Source organism: Balaenoptera borealis (assembly GCF_965194805.1).
Source record: "Balaenoptera borealis genome assembly, chromosome: 15".
Lineage (NCBI taxonomy): Eukaryota > Metazoa > Chordata > Mammalia > Artiodactyla > Balaenopteridae > Balaenoptera > Balaenoptera borealis.
The window spans coordinates 52,836,022-52,854,230 of NC_138871.1; the positions used below are offsets into that span (position 1 = coordinate 52,836,022).

General features: G+C 56.0%; 1 protein-coding gene and 1 long non-coding RNA gene across 11 annotated transcripts in view; one reads left to right on the top strand and one right to left on the bottom strand.

Annotated features, from left to right (window-relative positions):
* The window catches only part of TTC7A (tetratricopeptide repeat domain 7A), a 184,527-nt gene that overhangs the window by 66,896 nt on the left and 99,422 nt on the right, over positions 1 to 18,209 (bottom strand). For all 8 annotated transcript variants that reach the window (XM_082358066.1, XM_082358064.1, XM_082358065.1 and 5 more), the window contains 3 exons: positions 9,608 to 9,745; positions 7,636 to 7,719; positions 3,687 to 3,791 (listed from right to left, as the gene is read on the bottom strand). In XM_082358066.1, the coding sequence (XP_082214192.1) occupies positions 3,687 to 3,791; positions 7,636 to 7,719; positions 9,608 to 9,745 (327 nt within the window). The remainder of the gene's footprint in view (positions 1 to 3,686; positions 3,792 to 7,635; positions 7,720 to 9,607; positions 9,746 to 18,209) is intronic.
* LOC309612500 lies at positions 5,513 to 8,051 on the top strand. Of its 3 annotated transcripts, none has more exons than XR_014235219.1 (5): positions 5,513 to 5,761; positions 6,364 to 6,506; positions 6,919 to 6,997; positions 7,253 to 7,437; positions 7,794 to 8,051. It is a non-coding gene; the product is annotated as an uncharacterized lncRNA (long non-coding RNA). The 3 variants fall into 3 exon arrangements; XR_014235220.1 differs by having other exon boundaries at positions 7,824 to 8,051; XR_014235221.1 differs by having other exon boundaries at positions 7,257 to 7,437.

Below are 18,209 nucleotides of genomic sequence, written 5' to 3' on the forward strand. Positions count from 1 at the left end.
TCCAGGTTACTGATGAGGCACAGAGAGGGTAAATTACTCACCCAAAGTCACACAGCTAGGAACCTGAACCCTATCCTCTCAGCCTCCAAAGCCTGCACTCTTTCCACGATCCCATCCCACCCCCTTAGGGGAAGAGGCCGAGGGACAGCACCACAGACCTTTCCAAAGATGAGCATGGCCTGCTTTTCCATTCCACAACCTCCTCTCCTTCTGTGTGTGACACACATGCACACCCCCATCTCCTATCCTCCTAGAAAGGTTTTAACTTTTTTAATTAAATGAATGTGAACTAACTGTGTTTGGAGGGATATGAAAAAATATTTACAGCTCCCTTTTCTCCTGCCCCAAATAACTGGCTGGGGACCCCAGCAAGACGCTGGCCATGCTGAGGCAGGAGGCTGCCCCACTGCTGTCACTGGGTCAGAGGCTGGGACGCCCTCCCCCACCGAGGCGAGCCTCAGGCTAAGCAGCGGGGCCAGTGCTCTCAACCCCAGGGCAGCCAGCATGGGCCCATGCAGGCACCTCTGCCCAGGCCCCTCCTCACCCACCCGCACCCAGGGGCAACCTTGATCTCAGACCCAGACCCAGTCTGGCGCATCCTACACTGGCTCTGGGCATAAGCACAGGACACGGGGACAGCAGGTGCTCCACCTCTGGGCACACGGCCACCTGGTCCGCTTTCACCCAGCACAACTCGTTTTTTCAGTGCCCCAGTTTCAGCCTCCCTTCCTGCAACCCGGGCCAAACTGTTTATCCCCAGATCTCGGGCCCCTGCTCATGGGGCTTGGCTGGGCAATGGCTGGGCCTGCTGGGGGCTGAGGTGAGCCAGGACAGCTGCGAAGGCAGGAGGCGGAGGTGGCATCAGTAGCCTTTCAGGATCTGTGCCCCGTTATAAGCACCAGCACCCCTCTGCCCGCCTGTCAGACCCATTCTTCCTGCTCGCGGCCTGGAGGGCAGAAAGTGCTGGGCTGCCCCTCTCCTGGCCTCCTAGGAGAACACGCTGCCCCGGGCCACCTACAGCCTGCTCTCAGCCCAGCGCCAACCCAGGGAGCCAGGGAGAACCGTGAGCCAGATGTACACTTCCCGCACCTGTCCCTCGTGGACTGCTGAAGCAGGTGTCATTCTGTATTTCTGAACACCTACTATGTGCAGGGTTCTTTGTGGGAGAGAAGGGCTGAGGGTGTGAGAAACAGTAAGTGAAGAAGCTCCCCGTTTAGATAGAAAGGCAAGTACCAAACAAGGCAGAATTCCCCGACAAGTGACTGCGCTCATTGGCAAGTAGGACCCATCCAGTAAGCACTAGGCATTAACTCTGGGTCAGGGTTTCAAGAAAGAAGAGAGTGAGTTCCTGCCTTCAAGAAACACACATGCAACAAAAAATGCAATGCCTTGTGCTAAGTGTCCAAGGCAGGTAGGGAGGTACAGAAGGTTTTGTTCCAGGGCAGGGAAGGCTGCTTGGGGCCCACCCCCAGCCCTCCAGCAGGACCACGCTCTAGCCTGTACCCGATTTAAACCCTGGCTCAAACCAGCCCCCAAACCCAAATAAACTTCTCCGCTGAGGTTAAACGACTCACCCTCCTCCCCAATTCTGATGTCGAGTCTGCATGTTTAAGTTTCCTTTTGGGCTTTTCTATTTATGTTGTCATTGATTACTTTGCTCCTAACTCATCTGTTTTCAATTTGGACTGATTGGATCCTAATTTTATTACCATGTAATCTGAATGCACATAATCACTGTAATTACGCTGCTGAGGGAAACAGCTCCTCTGCTGCGGGAAGACCTACATTTAGGGTTTCCCAGCAAGGGCGGCCATTGGCTGTGTGGACCCACAGCCAACTCAGAGCTGGCAGCCCTTGGGAGCACAGATGCCCTCCCCGCCCCACCCTTGGCGAGGCGGGTATTTGGGCTTCATCCCAGGGATGCACTTGAGGCCCCTCTCAGGAGCCCTGGGAACACACAGGGGTGTGAGCCACGGGTCAGCGAGCCCACCCTCTGCATCCTCCGGCTCACGCCACCACCCACTGCCGCAATGCACTCAGACTGGGTCCCCACTCTGCCGGCACCCACATCTCAACGGCACCCTACCCTCTAGGGTGTAAGATGCTAACAGTCTCCCTAAAAACACTTGGGGGATGAGTTTCCCCACTAATCATGCGGCTGAGGAAAGCAAGCTGTGATGGAAGGGCCCGCCACTGGCCCACCTCGGACCCCAGTCCATGGCCTCCTCCTCCTGGAAGCCTCCCTGACCTGTCCAGCCTCTCCATACTTTATGTCATTTACGCCACATATGAGCAACAGTGAAACTCTTACCCACCTCATCACGATGACTCTTCCAAATGCCTAGAGCCTATTATAGATCAGTCTTACAGAAAAACATCATAAAGCCTGGGGCCAAAAGCCATGCTTTTCCCTCCCCCAGTATCCACAGTCGTTTGGGGCCAAGGCAGGGCCATGTGTGCATATCATACATGGGAACCTGAGGACCAGGGAACAGAGGGAAAGGTGCTGCTTCCTCCCCCCTCCACCAATCGTGTGAGGGAGTCAGTCCCTGCAGCAGAGGGGGGATGAGGCCCGCTGGGCGGTGAGGCAGGGACCCCTCGGAGAGGGTCCTCAGGATACCTGGCAGAGTCTCCCTTCCCAGGACTGGAGGAGTTGGAGAGGCTGCTAATTCTGAAGTGCCTGCTGTAGGCGCCTGGAGCCTGGCCACCCCTTTGCCTTGGAACAAGCTGGGTACCCGACAGCGAGGGGAGGCTGGGGTGTCACGACATCAGGAAGGGGAGGACCATGTATGGGAGAAGCTCCCCCTTTGGGAGACGCTGGGCCAATGAAGGAACTGGGCTTATTTAGCCTGAAGAGAGGAGGTGTGGGTGGGGCTGATAGCCAACACATGGGAGAGATGCTGCACTGGTCTATGTCACTCAAGAGGGTGGAAATAGGACCTCCCCTGACATCAGGAGGCTGATGTGGACCTGAGGAAGCCAGGAATGTAGGCAAGGGAGCTCCCAGTGAGAGGAGACACCCGTGCAGAGTCCCGCCGCTAGACCCCCCAGGCTGGAAGCAGCAGCCCAGGGAGCCTGGCGGAGGGGAGCACCAAGGCGAGGCCTGGGGCTCTGGGTTCCTGGCCCAGGGCTCTTTGCTCACTCCCCCTGCTGACCTCCTCGAGCTAAAGTGCTGCTGGGCAGAGAGCACACGTTGAGCTCACCTTTAGTTCAGCTGCCTCAGCAGAGTGGTACGCAGGCAGCTGAGCACAAGGCATGGACCAGGGGGCTGGAGCCCAGAGGAAGGAGGGGGCTGACAGAGAGGCCACCTTCCCATTGGCCCAGAGCTGGTTCTGACTCCAAATGGTGCGCTGGCCCAGGTAACTCCAAGGTCCTGCCAACTGCCCCTGCTGCTGGGCAGGTGGGGGGCACCCCAACTTTTGACTCCACATTTGGCTCCCTGGAGACATTCAAGGCTGAACCACAAACCTGACACCATCCTGAGTTGGGGATGGAGGCTGGAGTTTTCTCAGAAGCCATTCTCCACCCCCCTCTCCCCTCCAGGCCTGTCCGCCTCGAAGCTCCCCATGCTCCCCCACCCCTTATACACACAGTGAGATGCGCACACGATCACCTGGAGCCCACCTGCCACCATCCTCCCACAGGAAGCCGCCAGGACCTGGGCCCTGACCCCGTAGCTCACTCACCCAGTGCAGGGACCCTATGCAGAGCTTGGCGGCCATCAGGGGCACCGTGGGGTCCGAGGGCCGCAGCTTCACGCACTCCCGCAGCAGCGACACGGCATAGGATGACTGTGGGAGAAAGGGTGGGCAACACAGTCAGTCGCAGCCCTGGGCTGCGGCAGACAGGGTGCCTCATGCCCACAGTGGGGGCAGCTCCCAAACAGCCAGCCCCGACTCTGCGCCCCGTTCCTCCCAAGCCAGGAAGAGGCCCAGCGGGAGGAGCCCAGGCGGTGGTGGCAGGCAAGTCCCTCCCGGGTCTCACTTTCCTCATCTGGAAAATGAAGGCTGTGACCCTTGCCCAGAAGTGATGTGATAAGAGCTAAGGTGACAACAGAGGGAAGCTCTTCAAAAGGAATTCAAATGTGAACCACAGAAATGTTAGAGGTAGAAGGAATTCTCTCAGACCCCTGAGTTCAACACCCTCAGTTTATAGGTGGCAAGATGAGGATAAACCCACATGGGGACTGGAGGCAGGACCGGTGGTGGGGAGTGGGGTGAGCATAAGGGTTGGCAGAGAAGAAGCAGGAGAGAAGCCATGGAGATGGGGCCACACTAGACGTGCTGAGGATGGCCAAGTGTGGAAGGTCTGCAAAACCCAGCCCACAGGCCAAATCTGGCCCTCTGCCTGCTTTTGTAAATAAAGTTTTATTGGAACTTGGCCACGTCCATTCATGTGGATATTGCCTATGGCTGCTTTCGTGACGCAAAGGCAGAGTGGAGTAGTTCCCACAGAGATTGTTTGGCCCCCAAAGTCAAAAATGTTTACTCTCTGATGCTTTACAGAAAGTTTGCTGACCCCTGTTCTAACTGCTTTATAAATATGAAGTCATTTGCTCTTCACAGCTCTCCTATGAGGTAGGTTGCTATGTCCCTATTTACAGATGAGGAAACTGAAATGCAGAGAAGTTAAACAGTGTGTTTGAAGCCACACTGCCCCTAAGTGGCTGAGCTGGGGTTTGAGCATTCTGGCTCTAAGCTTGTAACCACTGCCCTATGCTGCCTCTGTGGTGGCTACCTTGGCCAGAGAGGAGGCCTCTCTCTCCCTGCTCTACACACACACACACACACACACACACACACACACACACACACACACACGGGGCGAGTGTGTGTTAGTACAATTCCCATAAGCTGGGCCCTTCAGTGGGCCAAGCTCCCCACTGTTAGTTAGCTCTCATCCTCCCCGGCCACTCCAGGCCCCGCTGGGGAAATGGGGGATCTAGAGGACTCTCCTGTCCACAGCACAGTGCGGAGACTGGCTGATGCAGACCTGGGGCCCCACTGGCCTGTGTCCACTCTGGACCCCTGCCTTTCTCTAGCTCCCTTTCCTTTCCCCCCTGAGAAAGGAGAGCTTTTCTCAGCCCCAAGCATGGGGCTGGGGCATGCGGGGTCACTGCACGGAGGGGGAAGAGGCCACGGCTCTTGCCTGTCAGGTGCCCACAGGAAGGCTTGGGGAGAGAGGACAAAGTCCCCACCACACTGCTGTCTCATGAAAGAAGAGGGTATGAGACCAAGAGGGTGTTAGCATATGACCAGCTGGGAGGCTGGGAGGCTGGGAGGCTGCGGGGGAGGGAGGGACTCGGCCTGGGCTGGGGCGAGGGAGGCCGGTGAGGGGCTCTGCAAGAGCTGCCAGGCCATCCCCCTCTCCGGAGACCCTCTCCTTTGAAGGTCACTCCCAGCTCCCTCAGCACGGCCCCCTCTGCCCACACACTCCAGCAGGCCTGCCCCCTCCCTGGCTGCTGACCTCTGCATCCCTGAAGCACGGGCTTCTCTAACCCTGACCCTCCACGTCCCACCCCTACCCAGACCACAAAACACTGCTATTTAAGGAGCCATCTGAGGACTCCGCAGTCGGAGCTGCCGGCTCTTTTTTTCTTTTTTTGTCATTCTGGTTACCTAGCAACGCAGCCACTGTGATTGCCGAGGAGACCAAGAGGAGTGACCTAAATCATGCCACGGAACTCCTCCTCTCTTCCTGCTGGTGGAGGTGCCAGATATATTGATATCCGCTCCGCCTCACCTTCTGCACACAATCGCAGGTACAGAACCTTGATTCCCACCTTAGGCTCTTGGCACAGGCGAGGTCTGGCCACGCTTCCGAGGGCTGCCTGAGCCAACCTGGCAGACTGATCTGGTGCGCGGGGTTCCTGAGGGGCGGGGGGCGGAGAGTACGCTTCCAGAACAATCTCCTGCTGCACTGAATGCAGAGGTGGGTGTAACCCAGCCTGTGGGGCCTCACGCATGAGGAACTCACTGATCACCCCAACTTCCTGCCTGTAAGGCCATTCTTGTATGCACCTTGCTGGTCTGGGAAGGAGCCGGGCCAGGACACCAGCTCCCTGGATCTTGGGGTATGCCAGGCTGCGTCTGGACCTCTCTGAGCCTGGCTCTTCTCAGTAAGGAGGCTGAAGACCCTGTAATGTGACACCTTTTCCTGAGACTGGGGGGGGGGGCTTCCAGGAGCACCCCCAGAAATTAAAGCTAACTTCTGAGCGCAGTGCACTCTTCTGAGGAGGGGTCACCACTTTCCTCAGCATCTCAAAGGGGTCCATGACCCACAAAAGGGTGAGAACCTGGCCCTGGGCCTCTTGGACCATACTCACTATTACAAGACTAGAGGCTCTTTCTCTGTTCCCTGGAGGTGGGAAGAAGCTGTCGCAAGCCACTGCGAGCCGTCTGCCCAGGCTCCACATGAGCTCCAGCACCTCGCCACCCCGACGGCCTCGCCCTATCTGTGTTCTGAACTCTGAGCCTCGACAAGACCCTGCAGAGTGCAGAGCCAGGGTACGTCATGTCGTATGACTTCAGGATGCTCGGGGAGGTGGCCAATGTGATGGGGGAAGGGGAAGAGGTTTGGGAAGACAAATGCCTGGCAAAGTAAGGCGGGTGCAGAGAAGGCTCCCACTTGATTCTCGGCTTCACCTCTCCGGGCCCTTCCCACCTGTCAGGCTGCAGCACCTGCCCTTCTTGCCCTTTCCTGCCAGGACCTGGCCACCCTCCATTCACGGAGGAGCTGCTGGCAAGGCCGGGAGGGCCCTCCTCAGAGATGGCTGCGGGGCTAAAAATGGCAGGTGGCGCAGACGGGGCGGGGCGGGGGGGCAGGGAGGAATCCCCTCAGCCCCACAAATGGGCTCCGGGTGTTGCAGCTCTTGGAACCATCTGCGAGCTCATGCTTCCTTACTTCCTGCCTTCGTAGCATCCTCGGCCCCAACACCCTCAGCGCCCAGCTCCGGAAAGGTTTTCCTTTCATGTCACTGCTGAGAATAGCGGCTTATGTAAGTGTGATTCTCATGGGAGGGAAAACCAGTGGGTGCTGGGGCAGGGCTTGGCGGGTGGAGAGCAAACGCAGCTCTGGAAACTGGAATAAGGTCAGCCCCGTGCTGAGCAGGGCTCCTCCTGACCACCCCCTGCCACGTCCTCCTCTCCTCGTAGCACTCCCTCCACACTCCCTCAGGGGAGGGGGGGGCCCCTACTCCCTCCTAGGTGAGTTCCGGATGTCCCTTCCTGATGCCACGCTCCCTCCTGGGCAGGAAGAGAGCTGCGGCCCAAATGGAACAACGTTCCCCTCGCCTGGAACCCATGTCCATGCCTGCCTCAGGCAGTCACATCAACCAACTCACAGGCGGAAATGCTACAATGCCCCAGGCGTGCACATATACTCAGAGAAAAGCATCCACATACACACCTGCCTACCTGGCACAGTCGTAACTCACAGGTAGGCACCAGATTCACACAGGGGTCTGTGTGTGACCCTTCATGCCCCTCATTCCCTGGAGATTAAAATCAGCTGCTGGACAATATTTCTGAATCACTGCCCTGCCCTCCACTCACCTCTGGGAGGGACTAGAGGAGAGCAGACCACCTTCCCCCGCCAAGGGTGAGTGTACAACCCCCAGCGCACCCTGGGTCTTACCTTCCCACAAGCCACCATGGAGAGGGCCACTTGGTACCAAAGGTGAAATTCTCCAAATGCAAACTTCATGGCTCGCTCCAGGCACTGGGGAGAGGGAGATGGTCAGTACTTCCCCTCCAGGGGTCCTCCCCACACCGGCCCACCCCATACCCTTCCAGGGGAATCTCTGCCCAAGTCGCTTCCCGCAGGAGGTCGCCAGAGCTCATACTTGGTTCCTGTCAGAAAACTCCAGGGGTAACCTGTCTCTGCCACTCGCATGCTGTGTGACCTTGTGCGAGTCTCTCACCCTCTCTGGCCCTCGGTTCCCACCTCCATATCATGTGAACACCTCACAAGGGCGATGGTGAAAAGCAAATGAGATTTGTTAAAGGGCTTTCAAAATGTAAACATCCAATAAAAACAATAACAGCTGACAATTCTTCTCACTATTGTGCCTGGCACCATACTCAGCTTTCTACATGTATTAACTCATTTACTCTTCCCAACAACCCAGTGAAGCGGGTTCTCTAACTACCCCCACTTCACGGATGAAGAAGCTGAAGCTTAGTAAATGACTTGCCACAGTCATAGGGCCAGTCAGTGGCAGACGTACTGACTCCAAAGCCCATGCATAAAACGCTGCCCAAGTATACAGGCTTCCTTCTGCTCTTCTCTACGACCACCGAGAAAAACCGTCTGCTCCCTGGCCACTCTGATCCTGGGCCACTCCAAGTCAGGCGCTGCCTGTGAGATCTGACAGTCACCATCAGAAGTGGTTCCAGGTGACAGAGGCAGAAGCCAGCATTCGAGGCCAGGATTCACTGTGTGGCCATGGTCAGGCGGGTGGGGGACAGAAGTGAGGGGTACAGGACCACACAGCAGGTACTTTCAGAGCTTGGTGGCCTGGGTCCCCCCGTGCTGGCTCAACTGCACCCCCTGCACCATCCTGGGCAGAAACCCACCTCTCTGGGCCTCGCCTTCCTCACTGGTGAACTTGAGAGACCACTTATCCCCCCACGTTAAAGAAGGTATCTTCTGGAAGCACCTTGCACGGTGCCTCGGCGTGAGCAAGGGCTCAGCAGGAGTGACCGCCCCTCCTCTCGGGAGCCCTCCCAAACATATGCAAAGAGAATCTGCCACCAAGAGGGCCACCTGTACAAGGAGCCGAGGGCCCCCGAGCCACCCCTCATCCCAGCCTGGATCTGAAAGCTCAAAAATGTGCACAGGGGCTTCCCTGGTGGCGCAGTGGTTGAGAATCTGCCTGCCAATGCAGGGGACACGGGTTCGAGCCCTGGTCTGGGAAGATCCCACATGCCGCGGAGCAACTGGGCCCGTGAGCCACAACTACTGAGCCTGCGCGTCTGGAGCCTGTGCTCCGCAACAAGAGAGGCCGCGATAGTGAGAGGCCCGCGCACCGCGATGAAGAGTGGCCCCCGCTTGCCGCAACTAGAGAAAGTCCTCGCACAGAAACGAAGACCCAACACAGCCAAAAATTAAAAAAAAAAAAAAAATGTGCACAAGCCATTCGCACTGTGGGGAGGGGGCAGGAGAGAGCGGCAGCTCTGTGCTCCTGGTCCCCAAATCCTGGAGAGGGACCACCCTCTGGGCCCAGCCCATGGAGCGCTGCCCCGGCAGTGTTTGCCCAATACAGTGGGCATGCTCTGTCTAGCCAGGGTGGGAGGGGGATCCAGGCTCCCGACCACACCCAGCTCAGAACCCTGTCAGGACAGGTAGTCACAAAACACCAGCATCACCTCTGGGGGAACCTGAGGGGTGGATAAGTTTCCTCTTGTGCTTCTCTATACAACACCATGCGTTCTTTCACAAGAAAAAACACATGAAAATATCTGTAAAACAAACAAACAAAAACCACCCTGCCAGTGAAGGGCAGCCCTCTCGGCACTGGAAATAAGACAGTCCCCAGCTGGGTCTCCCAAGAACAGAGCTGTACCCCTTGGTGGAGGCAGGGGAGGGGCAGCGGAGGAGGCGGTACCTCGGAGAGCATGACGTACTGGCCCCTCCTGCCCAGCGTGATGCTCAGGAGGTCGTAGATGGCCGCAGCGCTCCGCAGGCTCACTGCCCGGTCCTCCTGCTGCTCCGGTGCCCGGCTCAGCACCACATCCCGAGTAGCCTGTGGGGAGACACGGTTTAGGAAAGAGCAAGGACAGAAAACGAGCAGGTGCCTGTCCCCACAGGGCCCCTGCCTCTGAGGCCCAGTGACCGTCGCCCTTTCAGCGCTGACCCAGGCCACACTCCTAGAACCAGCCAGAGCCTTTCCCCACCCCCAAGACAGAGAGCAAACCCTCCACCCACAGGCCAGGCTGGGGTGAGACAGCAGTCCTGAGGGCCCATGCTCCTGATCTTCAGTGTTTTATTCTGCAAACAGTCAAATCTACAGAAAAGCCAAAAGAATAGTACCACAGCAGTAAACCCAATTGTTAACATTGACCACACTGGCTTTGTCTCTCTAATAATGATAATAGTAGTAGTAATAGTAGTCAGTTAAGGCAACTTGGCCCTTCACCCCTAAAGAAAAGAGGACATTCTTTCTATAACCACAACAGAAATGCCAAATTCAGGAAGTGGAACACCGTTATTTCTATTCTCTAATACCAGCTCATATCCAGATTTCGCCGCCTGTCCCATGGATGGCCTTTCTGGTACAGTCATCGTGCCAGGATCCAATCCAGGATTGGTGCCATGTCTCTCGTGCCTCCTTTCATGGGAAGAGTCCTGCAGCCCTTGCCTGGCTCCAGGATACTGGCATTATTGAGGATACAGGCCAGCTGTTCTGGGGGACAGCTCCTTGTGTGTTTATAACCGTCCACTCACAGAAAGAGCTTCAGATAGTATCTGGAACTGACTAGATCAGGTGGGCAGCTCTGCAGCTTGACTCACAGGACAGGAGTTTGGGCTGTGGCCCCTCCGTGCCCTCTTCTCTTCCTCTGCAGGCCCCCCAAGTCCCTCTGATAAGGAACCCCATACTTCCTTCCCATCACCCCTGCGTCCAGCCCAGACCTATCCCTGACTCCTTCTGACTACGGAACTCTCCTCTCTGTCCCTCCTCAAAACCCGGGGTCTCTGTGCTTGGCATCTGGCACTCAGGAGTCCAGTAGCTCAGAGCTGCCTGGGTGGGGCGGGGTTTGCTGCTCAGGGAGGGGAGGGGCGAGGGAAAATGTGCTTTAGGAGTGGGCAATTCTGTACGATCTGAAGGGGGGAACTCTGTATCACCCCATCAGGGTGAAATCTCCCCATCAGGAACTGGGGACCCTCTTGTTCTGTGGCCTGTGGTCCCACCCTCCCTTGTACACTCACACCCTGGGGACAGCACTCAGGCTCGGGAGTAGATAAATAGGAGTCATGGCGACCCCCCGCAGGGCGGGGACCAGGCTGGGGATGCTCTGGGCCCCCCATGTCTCCTACACACACACACACACACACACACACACACACACACACACACACACACACTGAGGGCTGTGCCTGAGCTGAAGCAAAGCTGGGTTCTGGCCAGATGCCCCCACTGGCTGCTCCCAGCATCCTCCCCTCTCCTGCCTCTTCTCCCCTCTGCCAAAGGGGTCTCTTCCCAGCGTCCCCCTCCGTCTATAGAAGAGGCTGAACCTCCTTCCATGAGTTGGGACTCGCCCTCCTCTACTTCCCCACAAAGGACTGCAGATCCAAGAACTTGGCCTTTTTGACAGAATAAAAGGGACCTGCTGACTCTTAAAACCCAGATCCCCACTGGTCAGGTTCAAACAATGCGTCCAGAGGTGGTCCTCACAACCTTCTTCCGGGCAGGACTACTATCCCCTCCTCCAGGTCAGGGGCTGAGGCTCCCAAGGGTGATGACTGCAGAGGCAGAAGCTCAACAGCCTTTGGACTGTAGGCTCTGGACGTGTCCTACTGTGCAGGCCTGAAGCGCATTCCCATAGAGGCTTCTAGAAGCCAAAATGCCTATAAGACCCAAGGACGTGACTCACCCAGGGGGGCATTTCAGTAAGGGAGGCCGGTGGCCAGGGGTCCTGATGACTGCCCCTCCAGGCACAATAGGCAAGGGCTGCCCACCACCCCGATGGGCATGGATCTGCCCCAGGAGAGGGTGCCGGGGATGCCAGGATAGCCCCAGAAAGGCTGAGCACCAGTGCCAGCCTGGTAAACAAGAGCTGACGGTCAGGTGCCAAAGGGTTAAGGGAGAGGAATGGAGACGGAAAGTGCCAGAGAAATCCCCCTCCTTCCTGGCGATATCCACCCACACAGGCACCAACAGGAAGAGAGAAGAGATTCTAAGGAGAGCCATGGCAGGAACTGTTTCACTGAGGAGCACAAAACTCGCTCTGCACCTGGCTGTGGACCTCCCCACTCCTCCACCTCCAGCAGCACCCCAGCTCTCGCCGCCCTGGGTGGGCCCCGCAGAGGCAGCCCCCACCAGGCAGCAATGGGGGTGCGATCGGGGGCAGGAGGTCAGGGAATGAGAGGATGGGAGACACAGTTCCTGCACTCAGGGAGGGGCTATGGAAACGGGACACAGCAGCAGTACACAACAAACACAGTGAGTGGATCTGACCTAGAACTCTGGTGGGAGAGAGAGGTCCTGATGGAAGGCTGCCTGCAGGGGTGGCCTTCCTGCAGGACACATCCAGGATCGGGGAGGCACCCATGCAGACTAGTCTCATGCAGGGGATGGTGAGCAGTGAGCTCTGGTCGGCCTATCCTCCAGGTGCAGCCCCTGCCAGACCCCAACTCCCAACTCCCCTCCTTTCTGTGGCTGCCATGAGACCCTGCCCACCTGGCCAGCTTCTCTCCGCTAGCTCCCAAGTCCTTCCCTGCAGCTCCCTCTCCTCACCAAGGCCCATCTTTGTTCCGTCTGTCAATGTGGATGCCTTCTGGCTCCTCAAACTCAATTCAAGGATCCCTTCCTTCTGCCACTGTCCCCGACTTACCTCAGCAGGCGAGGCTGGCCCCCCACCTCGTCCTCTCCCAACCCTGGGAACACACCCGGGCCCCCCCACAGCCCACTGGCTCATGGGTTCTCGGGGCAGGGATGCGTCTCGCTCATCTCGAGCCTCCCAGCCCCAGCACAGGCCCGCACACAGCACTCTCAAGTGACATTAGAAAGAGAAGGATTTCTGGGCCTGGTGTGGAAACTTCCTCCTGTTGCCCTAGACCTTGACCTTTAAGAGCACAGTGTCTCTGAATGTGTGTGCCTGGTGGGAGGGAGGCATGGATTTCCAGCTCTGAGCAAGCATTAGGTCAGAAGGACAGGAACAGAAGAGGGGCTCACAGCAGCATCTCCTCTGCCTGGGCACCGCCCCTCAACACACAGACAGCGGGGCAGGCATCTTCTCGGGGGTCCTCAGGACTTGGCACTTGTGCCAAGAGGGAAGCGTGGCTCCCCAAAGGAAAGCCAGAAGCAGAAGTTTGCCGAGTGGTGGCTATGGCTTTGGGGCGGGGCTGCAGTGAACCGCTCCAGTGCTTGCAGGGCAGCTGGGCAGCGTGTGCACGTAACCATGCAACAGGGTGGGCTGCGGAGAACTGGGGCAGAAAAAAAGGAAGCCTCGGGGGGCTGGCAACAGGGTAGGAATTCACGTGCAGCTCAGGGGCCAGAGCAGGCCTCAGTGCACAGGGCCTCAGACCCTCTGGGGGCTTCAAGTCCCCGCCCAGGGCACCCCAGGTGCCCCATTCCCTCCTCTGCTGCACTCACCTCCCTCAGGCCACACAATGCTCCCAGCTCCATCAGCAGCCTGCCTTGAACTAGTCCCAGTCACACTCTTTCCCTTCCACCATTTAAATGTCCTCACATGGAAATCCTCCAGATCAGATGCAGTGAGAGACATGAATTATGCAGAAACTAAATGGTCTTCTCACCACCATACTCCTTACTGGTTTGGGGATAATGGCAGGCTATTCTCCTGTTTTCCCCTGCAGAACCCCCAGGCCCCCCACCTCTGGGGGTGCCCTACTCTTATTTAATCCATGAATTTAATCCCAGGCAGGGCTCAGCAGCTGTCCCTGAGACAAGCTCCTAGCCTTGGACCCTCTGCTGTCCTCCCAGGGGCAGTCTCCCCAGACTAAGGGACGTTCACTCCAGGCCTCCAGCAGGTCAGAAGAGGAAAAGCCAAAGAAACGTGGTCCTCCCCACTCCCCCATCATCCAGTGTGACCCACTTGTGGTCTTTGGACACGTATCCATGAAGCAAATATGGGGCCTTAAGAAAACGCCCACAAGGGCAACGCCATTCCCCGAGGTGGGGCAGCCCACGTGACACCTCAGGCAAGATGGTTCTTGCTCAAATAGCCATCCCTCATGTGTGTGCCATGCATTTTAGGAACTTAATTATCACTGCCATGATCTCACAGTAACCCCACGGAGGGGCAGGATGAAACGGCTGCTGTCCCCTTTGCAGGCAGGGAAACTGAGCCCCAGAGGGTGTACTAACGTGTGCGGGGTCTCCAGGAATTAAGGCTGAACCTCCGATAGCCAGTCCAGGATGGCTTCTGCTGCCCTGAGCACCTGCTGCCTCGTGGGCTCCTCTGCCAGCCCTGGTCCCCACCCTCTGCTGGCTGCAGGGCCACAGACAGCACTGACCTTCACTTTGCCCAGCCCCGTTTCTCCTCTGATCCTGGACACAAGCAGGGTAGGAGAAGGAAAGGGAACTAACTTGTAGAGCACTTTGTAAGTGGTATCTCATAATGCTGACAACAACCATCTCCCGTTCTATTGTCCTATTTTACAGATGAGAAAACTGAGGCCCAGAGAGACCAGGGAGGCTCCTCAAGGCATACAGATAGGGGGTTTAGGACCCAGATTAGAACCTAGACATTCTGACTTCACTCCTGGCTCTTCCCCTGCCTCCAGGTGCTTCCAAGGAAGTGTCCACTAGCCCCGCCCATGCCATCAGAGGCCCTCAGATGTCTCTGCTTAGGGAAGCACCAAAGCGAAACACAGGCTGGACTTTCTCAGTCAGGCCTCAGGTGCTGCTTCTCTGCAGAGAACAAGCTCCTTGGACCACGTCACCCCTGTTCTCAGGGACAACCTCTCTGCTGGCCAAGGACCCAGCCTCAGGGCCCGCTGCTCACCTCCCTCAACAATCACCCCAGAAAAGAGTCTCCTGGTGGTATCAGTGCCTGGCCCCTGCCCCGTCCTCCCTGGAGGACGCTGTCACGTTCTGCTCGTGCTGTCACCCCCACCGGCAGACACCATCACCACCGGCTCTCGAGCCGCCAGTCCACAGAGCCAAGAAATAACATGCTCTGTGCCGTGTCCCATCTACACAGAGACCCCGGCCAGGCCCCCGCCAGCCCACGCTCCTGCGCATCGGGCTCCTACAGCAGAAATCTTCCTGCCAACGAGGGCGCGAGGCTCTCCCACCTCCACTGCTCCAAGGGTTCTGAGCTGGCAGCATTAACAGACCCTTTCCGCTTGCAGCCTGCAGCACAGCAGGGCCTCGTGTCAGAGCAAACCAGGCGCCAGAAGCTGGAACAATCTGTGCTCATCTGCTGAGTCCCAAATGGAATCAAGCCCAAGAAGCGTTTTTTTTTTTTTTTTTTTTTAACTAAACAGTGTCCTCAAACCAATTTTTCTACCAACCAGACCTGAATCTAAATGTTTTCTAAAATTAATGACTCAGAACCAGGTAGTCATCAGGATAAAACGAATACATGTTCAACACCCACAATGTACCAGCCACCATCGTGCTCATTTTCTTACTTCATCCACCCAATTCCTGCAAGAGAGACCTTATTAGCCCCATTTTACAGAAAACTGAGGATCAGGGAGGTAAGAGACTTGCCCAGGCTACACAGGTTGTGAATGGCCAATTCAAGATTCAAATCGCTGGATGCCTGATGTTGGGCACGGATGGCAGTTATTTTGTTAACCTGCAGGATCCCAGGCCCCACGGGCTTACCCATCCCCCCACCCTCTCTCAGCCCAAGCCTCTGTGTCCTTTCAGCTCCCGAAAGCCTGACACCAGCAGCAGCTTCTCCCCCAGCTGAACGAAACAGGGGCTCACGGATTCAGTTTGCTCTAACACATATTTTTATGCCTTAGATCAAGATTTGAGAAATGGCAGAGTCCTGTACCTCCTGGTTCCCCAACTGAGAAAATCAGGCTGATTTTGACACATGGTTCTTTCAAAAACTAGTCAGAAAGAGAAAAACAAATACCATATGCTAACACATATATATAGAATCTAAAAAAAAAAAAAAAGCTTCTGAAGAACCTAGGGGCAGGACAGGACTAAAGACGCAGACGTAGAGAATGGACTTGAGGACACGGGGAGGGGGAAGGGTAAGCTGGGACGAAGTCAGAGAGGGGCATGGACATATATACACTACCAAATGTAAAACAGATAGCTAGTGGGAAGCAGCCGCATAGCACAGGGAGATCAGCTCGGTGCTTTGTGACCACCTAGAGGGGTGGGATAGGGAGTGTGGGAGGGAGACGCAAGAGGGAGGGCATATGGGGATGTATGTATACGTATAGCTGATTCACTTTGTTATACAGCAGAAACTAACACACCATTGTAGAGCAATTATATTCCAATAAAGATGTTTAAAAAAAAAAACTAGAATATGCATTTGAGGTTCAGCAGACTGAGATAATTCCTTCTGGTTTGGGGACGAGGATTTCCTCTGTGTCTCCAGACACATGTTCCACTGGGTAGGAGGACGCCTGGGACAAGCGCTGTGATTTAACTATTCCTCATTCTACCCCCAGTGCTGAGCACAGCCCAGCACACTGTCGCTGCTCAAACAAGACTGGATGGTGGAGAGATGAGCAGGTGGGTGGGTGGATGGGTAGGTGGATGGGCATTTTTAAGTGTCCTTTTGGTCCTGAAAACTCAAAACTGAGTCCAAAACACAAATCTCCTTTAGCCAGTTATAACTCATGTCCCTTGCGTTTCTCTGAAAGCATTAGTAAGGTTTCTATTTACCTCTTGAAAGACAAGGGCTGCCCTATTCATTCTGATCACACTCAGCCCGAAACAAAAACCATACTTCAGGTACCAACCCCACACCCAGACCCCATGCAGCCTACTTCTCTGAGTTCCAAACCGCAAAATAGGGGTGGACGTGCTCAGGAAACCTGCAAACACCCTTTCCTGGAGCAACTAGCTCTGGCGGCCCTGGAAGTGGAGAGCTGTGATGATTATGCCTCCTGGGCTGGTTGTGCTGCAATAGCTGTTACTGCCGCATAAAGAATTCTGCAGGGATTAGGAGAACCCAAGGAGCAGCCAAGGCAGCTGCTGCTTCTATAAGTTTCTCCCTATCATCTGTAGCCAAACCCAGCCAGCATTAAAGGGAGATGAGGAAAACCCTGCTGGTACATGGAGGCCAGGCTGAGCCTCAGGGGTCAGGTGAAGGGTCAGAGCAGGAGCCTGGCGCCCACATCTGATGGAGAATGTGACCTGCAGGAAAGGAGGGGGTAAAATAAGGGCAAGTGAGAAGTCAGAGGCGGTCTGGTCACTCTGAAAAACCGCGCAGAGCCACAGTGGCCAGATCCAGATCCCAGGTGGAAAACCCTCAATAGATGAGACACCAAAGCTATGTCCATCGCCAACATCCTCCCCCAAATATCTGAAGCTTCTAGATGTGTGACAGGCTGGGTGTGAGCAGGAGGAAACCAGCCAGCCAGCCCTGGAAGAGTGCCTCCTCCCAGCTACAGCACACTTGGCATCTGAGCACTTCTGCTGCTGTGCAGGCCACAGGGAATTCCCACGACACCTGCCTGGCCAGCCGGCCTGGATCCCCCGAGTCGCCGGTGGAGGCCAGCCGGCCACATATCCTCTTGAAAGAGCTGCTTAGAGGGAAACCACCTTGGCTCCAAGTATGGGTCACCTTTTAGTAAAAGGCCATTCTCTACTTTGAGATATACGGGCAGCTTGAGGGTTTGGGGGGAATAACTTTAATGGAAAGGCATCTCAGCTCTGGTTCTGGGCACCCGGATCAAGCAATGGCCACAAAAAATACTTAGGGAGACAGAGCCCAGCCTCTATCCCTGCCAGGGAGAAAAATGCTCACCATTCTCACACAGACAGCCAAGGCCTTCCTTGTTTACAAAGCCCTCACCAAGCTCTGTCGCACTTGATCCTCAAAGTTACCCCCTTGACCCTTTGACAGATGAGAAAACCAAGACTTAGAGCAGTCGGTGAATCACAGACGTGATTTGAATCATGGCTGCAAGGATTATTAGTATGAGACCTTGACCAAGACATGTACCTGTCTTGGACCTTACTTTTCTCATCTGTAAGATGGGAACATATTAGTATTAGACTGAATCATATGAAACTGTTATTTTTCAAACCGCTCAACACAATGCCTACCTAGATGAGATAATCAGCTTGGAATCTGGCAGAGAAAGGACCTAAGGAACGTTCCCATTTTCACCTTTTTACTTCCCACCTGCAGACAACACTGTAACCCTCAGCATAGGAAAGTGACAATAATGACCTGTGTTTCCCGAGACAGGTGAGTTCTGTGCAGTCACGCCTGATGGTGTAGGTGCTGAGATGGCTGAGGTGTGTGAAGGGGGCAGGGAGAGGATACCGGTGTATGGCTGAGGTTCCATAATTAAAAACTGGGGTTCAGTCTGTG